Here is a 12,043-nt window from a genome sequence, read left to right as displayed (position 1 = left end):
TGGCACTTAACACTTACGGGGCCAAATTTTCTGCCAGTATAGTTCCATTTCTGTCAGAGGAGTTAAACCATCAGTGAATTTCCCTTTTATCCATTGAATTCAAAGCACTTAAAAAAGAAAAGTAGGTTTTACAGAAGGAGAAAATGATACATGGAGAGACAAAGGAGCTTGCCTAAGATCACTCTATGAGTCAGTGGCAGAACTGGGAATAGTCTCCTGATTCTCTTGTATTCCAAAGGGCAGTACATTTAGAACTAGTAAAAGTAAATATTTCATGCATGCCTCCTATACTTGTCCTGTGGAACTCACCGCTGAAGGATATTGAAACAAATAAAGTGGCCTGATTTTAAAAGTGGTTTAATAATTTTGTGAGGTCTCATAAGACTTTATTTAGTTATGTGTTTATTTGTGTGCAAACTAAGATGACGATAGAGATAATCACATCTAGTGATTCAGAGCACATATGCTGATTTTCCACTGGGTTCCAGGAAGAACTTAAAAGAAAACAACATTGCCTAGAACTGCTTTTTTTCTCTTCTTTATATAGATGTTTTTAATTTAAAAATAATTTGCTTCAGAGAAACAAACTTCAATGAGAATTTAAAACAGGCTTTGTGGAACTATGAGAGTGAGCACTTCAAGTAAAAGCTCACAATTAATTTGGAAGAATATTGTCTAGCATATAGGATGGCAGCAGATGACAGCAGCGTTACAAAGCAGACTGAATGAAATAGAAGCTGAACAGACTCTCACTCTTATAATATTCTCATCCATGACTAATGTTCATGGCCAGAGAATAGCCCTACTATATGCTGCAGTACAATAGGGGTATTTGGCTTAAATGTCATTGGTTGATCGACACTGACCAAGAAAACACTGAACTCCTCAATCTGTAACAATTATCTTTTTGAAGAGAAACAAAAAAATATCATCAGGAAGTTGTGGCAGGAGGCAGACGTAATATGGATGGGTGACACTCCTGTCTCTTTGGCCATATTCAAGGAAGATGCAGTGAATTTCAACAACATCATTATAATTACTTACAAATACATAATGTGGTGCCACTAATGTGAGCCTAAATCCTGCACTCCTTACTCACTGTTTTTATATAGGCAAAACTTCCACTGAAGTCAGTGGGACTTTTACCTAAGCAAGGACTGTGGAATTTTGCCCTCAGTATTCTTGTCTATGCCATTTCTGCACCCCAAACATTTCTTGGGCAGTGCATCTGTTACACACCTCTTTGCATTCTCATAATGCAGTTTTGCTGTGGACATTTCAAACAACACAGTTAATTTAAAGGTGTGCTGAGAAAGCGTTTGAAACGTGTATTTCACAATAATCAGTGGAAAAAATCCTGCAAGCACCTCCTAACTCAGCCAGAAAACTCAAGCGATATTTAACTCATTTTAAAATTAATCAAATACATCCTGGGTAGGTTCAGATCTCCAGTGCATCTTTGAAGACAACATGTTGGAGATGCCCTCCAGCCAATTGTGAGATTGGGCATACTCTGTGATTTTTGTCAAAGTACACAGATAGGACTGGTAAGAACAATGTCTAGATCTGACAACTCAATACTCATACGACATTTAAGCATTTGAACAATCTGTTGCATTCAGCCAAGAACTGCTTAAGCAATATTGTGCATGAAGAGAATAATGCTGTACCAATGGTGAAATTCGCATCCACTCATAATTAAGGACTGGTTTCCTGTAGTGCTTGGGAGAGAGAATATCTTAGAAGAAGCTAGTACTATATGTTGACAGAATAATAATTTGGCAAAGTTTCGTGATATTTAAAAAGGCTTCCCGAATATTAAAAAGAATTCATATGTAGAAGAAAATTCAGTTAGTGCCCCTAAGTACAAAAAGCAGAAACTCTCAGATATCTGTTCTTTCCTGATCTTCATATCTCCACAGACGTGATTGTTCCCATGTTCAGGGTTAGAGTAGTGTGGAGGAAGTACGCTAATTTCAGCCCTAAGTTTGTTATTTTTGTAGGTATCATTTAAAAATGTGGATTCCAAGAGCTTCCTTAGACTTTTCTACATAATCACTGTGTGCGTGATGTTATTGTGTCTCCCTGGTATTTTCTTCATATGTAGATACAGAACTCTCTCCAGTTATAAAGCATATGACAAAATAATAAAATCTAAACCCATCAGCACTGTATACTATGATCTCTTGGTGTTGCTTTCAATCATATGTGCCATCACTAAGCAGGTCAGGATGTATGATTTTAATGGCCAATTCCTACCATTAAGTAAAATTATTAGCAAAAAATAATGGTGTGGTGTACAGTGCATACAAAACCAATACATTCTGTACTGTAACCAAATCTATATAACCAAATCTATATAATGCATTGTGGTTTTCTATTTCTAATATAAATGTGCCTTTGACTTATTCTAGTATATGACTGCTGCTGCACCTATGCAAGGGACCTACATTCCCCAGTACACTCCTGTGCCTGCAACAGCTGTCCCCATTGAAGTAAGTTTACCTCCATTCATGCAAGTAGGGTGAAGGGTTGACAAATCACAAACCTATTCGTCATTGAACCTGTTGTATATCAAGAAGGGTCAAATGTTGCTTTACCAAACCAGACCTTATGCTGCTCTTAGATTTGGGATTGCACTTCAACTTTCTTTTCTTTTTTTTTTTCTTTTTTTTTTGTGGAAGATCTGCAAGTGCTCTTGTTTTTGCATTTGTTTTGCTGTGCATAGGAAATGGAATAAACCATTCTTGATGTTTCATGTATTTGGGAGGGAGATGGGAAAATGCAGGAAAACAAAACCAACCAGCAAACCACGAACCCAAAGAGATTCCAGAAGAGACGATGGCAAGAGGGTTTGATTCAGTCCTTAGTGAGTGTAGGTGACTGCTGAAAACATGCAGCAACCAGAAAAAGTGATTGAGCAATGGAAACCTTCCTCTTGTACATACAGACGTGGAGGATGCTGCACTGACTGAGTGCTTTTTCATCCTTGAGGAAGGATTCGCTCTCTCCCTCCTTGGGGCTGAGTCATGCTGATGACATTCTAATGAGTAAGTATTTACTCAACCCTGTAGAGCACAAGCTGCCTGGAGCACTTCAGCCCAACCTCCAATGCTGTGCATCTTCATAAGGGCATCTGACACAACGAGAGGGAGGCTTGGGAAATAAAGATGCTGTTACTCTTAAATTCATATTCTTCTCTCCATTTTAACCTCTTCTCCCCTACTTTGTGATAATGTGAGGGGCACTATTGTCTCAATACTTTAGTCTTCAGCTGTCTCTCCTCTGGAGTTGAGGCTATTACTGCTCCATGGGTTGGCCAGTTGAGGATGCTCTTCGAGCTGTTGTTTTGGCACTTCTCCGCCCGCAGTCAAGTGGATCCACCATAGTTTTCCCAGTCTCCATGGCTGCAAATTCTCTGAATCCCAAATGATCTACCACCTGGTAGGAAAGGCCCCTACTGGCGTTGTTGTTGGGGTTTTTTTGTTTTTTTTTTGGTCGTATTCAACTGGTCTTATTTAAATCTTCATCGCATCAGTTTCACCCTAAATCAGGTTTTAAATATATCATAATGACTACTTTAAATAGCCTTCATTAATTATTAAAGGAACTAAGTAGAAGACCTACCGTAACATTTGCTATAATCTGGCAATTATTGTTTTAGTATATTACCATAGCACCTAGTCATGCATGAGCGCCGCATTGTGCTAGGCGCTGTACAAACAGAACAAAAAGCTGTTCCCTGCCCCAAAGAGTTTACAATTTAAATCTAAGGCAAGAGACAACAGATGGATGCAGATAGACAGGTGATTACAGGGAAACAATGAGCCAGTATTGGTCAGCATGGCAGGCAGTGGACTCTAAGAACCTTTGAAAAAGAAATTGTCACAGAGATTTAAAATGCACCACCCATTGTTTATATAGGACTCAGATAACAGCAAAATTGAGTGCTTTGTGCTCCCTCTTCTGGCTCTACAGAGTGCAATTTACTACTACATTCTATTCCCAGAAGTGCGCTGCTGGTATCATTGGTGTGGTTGATGCAGATAAGCACAGAAGTAAAGAGAATATGGCTAATTTCAATAGAAATGTAAAAAATTTAAAAATGCCAAAATAGGAGAAACAAAATTATCAATGAAATAATTGTAATTGCAGGTTTTCAAGGCAAATGCATATAATGTCGAATGCATACATACATATATGCCTCAAAGCCTCATTAGTGCAACGTTCTATTAGGTAAAATCTTTTGTTTGTCTTAAATTTATTTTAAAAGAGAAAACATTCTGAATAAAAACACTAAATCAATGCAAATACACTAGTGTTCAAAGCATGCTACAGTGTCTGCACCATGTGTGTTACAGCACAATATATTGCAAAATCCAGTGGGACTTGGTTCTGCTCTCACACCAGTGTAAATCAGAAGTCAGTGTTAGACCAAGGTAAAGTCAGTGTAAGTGAGGTAAAAAAAAAACAGATCAACCATGCATATGTAATAAAAATAACATATACAGGGTGAAATCTTGGTTCCACTGAAGTCAATGGAAACGTTGTGACTTCAGCAGGGCTGGGATTTCCCCCATAATGTGTAGATATTTTTCACCACTGCATGTTAGAGCACAGTGCTCCAGGTACTCTGTGAATTGAGGCTGTTTCTCATTGCCAGGCCAGATCACCTTGTAAATTGATAGCATTTGTTTCATGTCAGCATGTGGTTTCTGCTATCCCAGACACTCTCAACAATGCAAACCAATGGTACTGATACACAGAAATAAAGAAGTGGTGAGATGGTGCTGAACACCTTCATGTGATTAATATCAGTAAGACCTTTGTGTCCCTATTTGCTTCCATAGGGTGTCGTTGCTGATACTTCTCCGCAGACAGTAGCATCTTCATCACAGGAAGCCAGTGGTCAACAGCAACAGATGACAGTGGAAACATCCAGTGAACATGCACCTGCATATTCTTACCAACAGTCTAAGTAAGTAAGACTGTGATTAGTCACGGTTAGGGCCATATATATATTGTGTTTGGAATACAGAGATCTACGTTCTGCTCTCAATTGTGATAGTATAAATTCAGAGTAGCTCTATTGAATTCAGTGGAGTTGCTCTGGTTTTACACCACACATTGGCTCAGCAATCAGCACACTGGGCAAAATCCCAAACAGGTGTTAAGAGGCTACAACGTTTAGTCAGATTCTGCAGTGATGTCAATGGAGCAGTAAGTTCCACATCTGGTGGTTAGTTTTTCAGGATGTGAATGTAACTGACAAAGTAGTGTAAATGGCATTCAGCAGGTGTGCAAAACTAGTGTCACTTGCACATTGAGAGAGAAGAAGGGGGTGCTGCAGAAAAGGCAACCTCAAGAAAAGTTAGGGGGGCTGTTTTATCTTACCCCTGACCTCTGCTCACTGCATTTGCTCCCATAGAATAAGACCATAAGTTCAAAGTTCAACCTTATTTTCAACGCACTTAATGGTTGAGCCAAGTTCTCCCCATGTTCTAGAAACAAAACAGCCCTCACCTCTTCTGCTCCGGTGCCACAGTGGAATTGTTACTCAGAAGGGAGAGGTTATTTGTGCAGAAGACAGAGCATAAATTATTATGAACCACACCAAACCCCTGTCCCAAGTGCAAAGTACTCTCTTTTGCCTTGGCCTTCCAATGAAGGTACATAGCACATCACACAAAAAAACATTCACACACAGCTTTCGACCAGGAGAATGAAATGAAGAGGGATCCTCACGTGACGTATGCTGGACCCTGTTTAAAGCATCATGGGAAGGTACTCAGATACCATGGCGATAGGCACAGTAAAACATACGAAACAGAATAGAAATCTATCCATCTGGTTGGTTGCTTCACCTGCCTTTTTGACCCCTCAGCATTAAGTTGCACTTGTTTTTCACACCAACTGAATGCCAAACTGGTGCAAGGTACACCCACCGTTTGGCCAACGTACATGTACCAAATGGGTAGCTTACATCATCAGTATTGTTTATTGCTGCAGAATTTGGCCCAGTATGTATTTTACAGATGGAGCCAATCACACACCTCTTCTCTATATGTCTGATGTACTCAGAGGCACAGTATGTTTGTATACCTGTTCTTCCATCATTTTCTTTAATACCTATAAAAATAAATAATGGCAGCCTACTTAGAGAATATAATGGCTCAAGAGAAAAATATACATGACGACTCCATGCTGGTTGCCTGGTCTGATCATTGTGTTCTGAAGGGATTTTGAACTAACCATTCTCATTTTCCAATTCCCTCTCCCTTAAGCCTAAAAGCAAAAAAGACTTAAGTTCAGAAGCCCCCAACATGTAGTTGGGTGCAGTTTCTGCTGGACTTGTGCCTATATTGCAAAGATGATAGCTCTTTTTTTAAATGATTGCTGGATTTTTCCTCTGTAAAATTCCGATCTTCTCTGAGAATATCCCTCATCTCACATACTCAGCTATTGCATGACTGCTATAGCAGATGCTGTTCTCATGTCATTGGTATTTATATTTAGGGGAATTTCTTTTTCAATCACGTAGGTAGGTACACTACAGGCTATCTGGATGTTCCTTTTTGTTTTGTTTTTCTGGTTTTTTGCTGAAACATGCCAGCTGTTTCTGTGTCCGCAAATTGTGGTTACAAATGCCAAGACTTGGGAGGTGATCGATACAATTTCTAGTTAAAAAAAAGTTAAAATATTTTTCAAAAGCACCACTTATAAAAGATCATATTGAATAAATATATTTTTTTCAATTTAAAAGCACATTTAACAATAATAAAAACGATGTCCAGTATAAGACAATAATTTCTATTCTGGCAGAGAGGAAGTAATTAACCTGATTAGATGCTGATTCTAATCATTTATAGCCAAGGGAACATGCAGAGCTTATAAAAGAATTTTCTAGAAGCTCATGAGAGGGATGTTATAATCACTTCTTTAATTATATTTATCTTTCTGTGAACTAACCGGAAAATAACAACCAACAAATGGATAAGAATGTCTTGAAATTGAACTGGGTGTGATAAAGATTTTGTATTGGCCTTGTAGGTAAGTGTAAACTAGACAACTGGTGAAAAAAAAATTCTTTCTTGGCCAGGAAAGATATTCTTTCATTTACCCTGTTAGACTGGTTTTTAATAGTGATTTCATCTTAGTGCATTCAAATTTAAGGCTGATACACTAGTCAAATATCCCCCAGCATAAATCCAGTAATGTGAGAAAATTATACCGTGGGTGAATTTGGCTCTCTATCCTTCGGCTCTGAGCAGAATACTCCACTTCATTAGGAAGGTACCTCAGTCATTTTAGACCAAAGGAATCTCTGTCCCTTGCAACTCTTCGTATAAATTAACATATACAAATGTGAAATCTTGAAAGTGAAGTTAGAGCGAACTCTTTTGTCTCAGGAACTCCACCCTCTTGCCTCTGGGCAAAGGTCTGTTTGCTGGACAGGAGCTCTCAGGCTTTAAGTAGGAGAGAAAGATTTTTGGGTTTTCTGGGAAGATAAATCCAGAACCAGATTAAAGAATGCATGATGCTTCTACCTGGGAGAAACAGTCTTTTTTGAGTACAGATTTTAGGTCCCACAAGAAACTTTCCAGGGAAACGCACAATAACTCGCTTACACTAATGACAGCAATGCCGACAGTCCAGATAACACCCTCGGATAGGCAGTAAAATCACAGAAGGTGGGCAGTGCAACCTGAATGGCTGTATATAGGGGAAGAAAAACCTGAACAGCTGAAAAGGGGAATTAAAACTGAACACAAGAAATTCTAAAAGAAAAAGGATGGCCAAACAACCACAATGCAAACAGGCATACAAAGACAAATATAACACTCCTATGCAATGGGTTCCCCCTTACACCAGGGCTAACTCCGAACACAAATTATGAGTTAGCTGAGAATGCTGAAGACTCAGTGGCAAAAACTTTGGGCCTAAGTGCATAAATGTTGGTCAGCTTGTAAAATGTGGGGCTCATTGGCACAGGTAAGGAACTCCTCGGGTGGGTAGGAGATAGGATGTACAAATCAGTGATTTTGGTGGCTACCTCTCAGGAACCACTAAGTCTTTGGTTAAGGGTGATGTTTGTGGAGCCTTCTCTGAAGCATAGTAGGAGATTTCTCAGATCCACTCACAGTTTCCATCCTCCTGACAAGGAGCAAGGACCCTACTAAGAGTTGTTGCCTCCAGTTGCCCCCTAAGTATACAGGTACAGAATGCTAACAAATATCTGAATAGGTCAATGCTTCGGAAAATCCGTAAGGAAACAGACAAATCTTACATTCCACCATCACTATCTGAAAATGTCTGTTCTTTGGAAAATACTGACTGTAATTATTTCATATAATGACATAGTCCCAGAAAGGGAGCTATATGAGAAAGCACTCTGATTCATTACGGTTCTTTTCTTTTAAAAAATATATACTGAGTAAAACAACCAAAAAAAAAAAGCAATCCTAACTGAATATTTTAAAATTGGGCAAAAGGAAAACTATTGGCTTTTCTTATGTCGAGTTTCCACCTGGAGAGGAGTTTTACAGAAGAGAGCTGTAAACCCCTAAACGTGGAGGCTTACAAGAGCAGCAATAACCATCCCTTAACTATAGCATTATAGATGACACAGTAATAGACAACATTTGTCAACAGTGGCTCCACCTCCACAGAAATATTATACTATGGTGGCAAGATTACATTTTTGTGATGCTGCTTCCATTTTAGGTATACCTCCCTTCAAAAACATTCCTGAGTTGTTTTGCTTTAATGATGCAGTAATATTGGTCATCTAGACCATGTCCCCTGTGTTAAATTGGAAAGACTGTACATGTACTTTCTACAGTTTCTATATACTTTTATTTATTATCAGCATGAATGTTTCTACTGAATCGGCCATAACTGGCTCATTAGGCAAACTGTTCCACTGTCCAGTTATTCTTACAATCAGAAAACGTTTTCTTATTTGCAAGTTGAATTTATCCTTTTATTTTAAGTTTAGCCTTCATTTTAATACTAGTGTCCAAAATAAATAGTGCCACTTAATAATACAAAGAGAGTTGTCTCTCATACATTATTACCCGTGAAGTATTTACATAACATTAAAGCTTTAAAGTTATGTAAATACATATAGTCTCATTTCGATGTGCTGGACTATGCATAAACCATAGCATTAATAAGAGTAAAAATCCTTCTGCACTGAGTAGGAATGCCCCTAAAGTAGGATTTCTCTGCTTTGGCCTCACTATTTTCAGCTTAGTGGCTGTATCATATTTAAACAGCTGCAAAGTTAGTTTTGCTTGGATACCTTTTAAAGGGAATTGGGTGGAAAAAAGGACAGGAGCCTATTTCAAAGTTATTTTGACTTAATGACCACTTTAATACAATTGTTTTTACAGACAATAAACAGGACTGAAGAATGTCGGTCTGAAATCTTTGCCTTGAATGGAGAAACTTCATTGAACAAGAAGTTGGCTTCCAGTTTGCACAGGCGTCAAATGAATGCTTTTTTTTTTTTTTAATTTTCTACTTTCCCAACGAAAACACAACAGTGTTTTTATGTGCTGTGCAAATGGTTCCGTCATGTAGTCTGACAGTTTTATTTTTGCTATATTTTTTTTAATTAAAGAAAAGACCCAGAGGAAAAACACTGGGTTGACATTTCATCAGGACGAACATTTGAATTCAGAATTTACCTGTAGGTGTAACTAGATTTTTTTTTTTTAAACATCAAAACTGAGGATGTCAAGAGGGAGCAAGTTGACAAGAAAACTAATTGTCTTCCTCAAAAATTAAGCTACTTTTTTTTCTCTAAATTTTTTCCTTCTTGTTTTAAATCTAGTGTGTTTTTGTGTTTTGGGGTTTTTTTTAGAAATGTTTAGGTAAGGTTTATCTTGAATCTTAATTGCCTTAATTTTAAGGACGTCAGAGGCTCTCAAGGCAAGCTGTCAATGTCTTATTAGAAAAACCGAAAAAGAATTTAAACTTGCTCACACTGGTTTCAGCTGGTGCAGAAGTTTAACAGACTGAGATTTTGGGGTGAACAACAAAAAACTGTACAGTTTAAAAGAAAATGCTTTTCTTCTTTTGAAGAAAACTTGTTGATAAAGGAACTGTGGCAACTGTAAGGATTGGAAAAATGCTGGAACTTTTATGAACTTTGTCTTAAGTGTTGACAGAAAAAAATTCTAGAAGGCTAAAGCATTTTACAGTAAAGTTATTGAATTGAGAAAAAAATAACTGCATTATAAAGAATGCAGGGTTTTTTTCTTGCAGAATGCAGATTTTTTTTAATTTACAAAGCGTGATCGCTAGCAAAAGCATTAGTGCTTTTTATCTGCAGTCTTTTTTATGAGCTTTAAGAAGTTTTTAGTCTGCTTTGCTTGTCACATTGCAAAAACCTAGCTTAAGAGCATTTAAAAAAACTTAAGTAGATAGGAGCTTATGGTCAAAAAAAAGTGCAAAAAAGCAATAGATAGAAGAAATTGTTGACAATTTCTGTAGTCTTTCCTAGTTGTGATCAAATGCAGCCTATGGATGGCCTATTTTATACCAAAGATGAAGTGACACCCTAACGCAGTCCAGGAGATAGAGGTTTTTTCTTTTTTTATCTTTATTTGACCTACATGGCCGGACCAGTTCTTACTTTCTTGTTTGTTTAAACTATCTTCCACTGGTTTTTTACTTACTGCATATGTTTATAATGATCATTTCAGAGCAGTTGGTACTAGAAGCTTGTACCTCCTGTGTTTTGCATCATTTCAGAGTATGAGGAGATCTGAGTTACCGACTATCCAGATGGGCTTTAATTTTTACAAGTTTTCTGTTACATTGCCTGGTCTTTTGTATTTCTACGGAAACTACAGTCTTCCTTCTGAATTCCAACATCCTACAGGTTCATTTCCTCACCTCAGTCTTTGTCATCTTGCAACATGTATAGTCACCTTGATTCTGTATTTGTTTTTCAGTGATGCATTTGAGTCACCTATTAGATGCCAGAGAAAGCAAACTTAATCTCTGTTCTCATTTTAGCTCTCCCATGCAAGCAGAAAGTTAAAAATTACTCACGTTAGCATGCTCATGCAGGCAGGAAGTTAAAAATTACTTTTCTCACCTATGTTTTCTGTTGTCTTAATACATTGGCTGACAATCACTGATTGGTACGATTAGTCAAAAGACAATGGTAAATAAATTGAGTCCGTTGAAATCTATTTTAAGAATGACAACTATTGCACAGAGAAATCCTGATTAAAATCCTTGCTTTTTCCAAACAAACAAGGGGAGAACTAAGTCAGAACAAGACGCATGGTTTTTTTTCTTAAGGCAGAAAGATCAAAGAAAAGCAGCATATATATATATATATATATATATATAATCTAAATCAAACAACTGAAAACTTTCGTCCATCAAAGAAAAAGGGGACACTTCACCACATTCACTGTGGTACATTAGAAACAGGGTATCCATTAAAAAAAATTTAAAGCATATTTATATTGGATCAACCTGATTTAGCCACCCTAACTAAACAATATCTGAGGTTTAACTGATTTTTTTTAAATCACGTATTTTTTTAAAATTACTAAATCAATACCTTATTTTATAATGTAGTGGGGTGTGGGAAGGGGTGGGTTACCCAAGCAAATGGCTGCTAAATATGCAACATGTGAAAGAGAGGGATGGGATCTTGTCTGGTTAATTGCCATAGCTACAGAGCCTGGTTTTCAGAAGGGCTAAAGTACTCCCAGCTCCTGTTGACTCCACCTGGAGTTGTGGTTATTCAGGACTTTTTAAAATCAGGCCCACACTAACGTGTGGGGGGAAAGAAAGTAGTGTTTCCATCTTACAGAAAGACCTCTAGCTTTTTCCTTTCTGTTCCACGTGCTTCCTCATTGCTGTTTTCTTTTTGTGAATGACAGTCGAGTTTTGTCCTTGGAAAAGGTATGGGAAAAATCAAGCTAGCCTTATTTTCTTCCTTTTTGCACTCTGTGTGTGAACTGTTTGTATAAATAGAGATCCCCAGGCACCATTGAGTTGAATATGAAATAAA

At 37.7% G+C, this 12,043-nt stretch overlaps 1 protein-coding gene across 2 annotated transcripts in view; it reads left to right on the top strand.

Annotated features, from left to right (window-relative positions):
* Positions 1–11,343, top strand: part of RBMS3 (RNA binding motif single stranded interacting protein 3) — a 557,223-nt gene extending 545,880 nt beyond the window's left edge. The window contains exons 11-13 of one of the 2 annotated variants that reach the window (XM_026649362.2): positions 2,415–2,495; positions 4,851–4,978; positions 9,396–11,343. In XM_026649362.2, coding sequence (XP_026505147.1) covers positions 2,415–2,495; positions 4,851–4,978; positions 9,396–9,402 — 216 coding nt within the window. In that variant the 3' untranslated portion in view covers positions 9,403–11,343. Of the gene's footprint in view, positions 1–2,414; positions 2,496–4,850; positions 4,983–9,395 lie in introns of those variants that run through there. The other variant, XM_026649363.2, reaches the window with a different exon arrangement.
* The last annotated feature ends 700 nt before the right edge of the window (positions 11,344–12,043 follow it).

This window comes from Terrapene carolina, unplaced genomic scaffold (assembly GCF_002925995.2).
Source record: "Terrapene carolina triunguis isolate 2854851 unplaced genomic scaffold, T_m_triunguis-2.0 Scaffold84, whole genome shotgun sequence".
NCBI lineage: Eukaryota > Metazoa > Chordata > Testudines > Emydidae > Terrapene > Terrapene triunguis.
The sequence above is the reverse complement of the archived record's forward strand: the minus strand, read 5'-3'. Positions and strand labels throughout refer to the sequence as shown.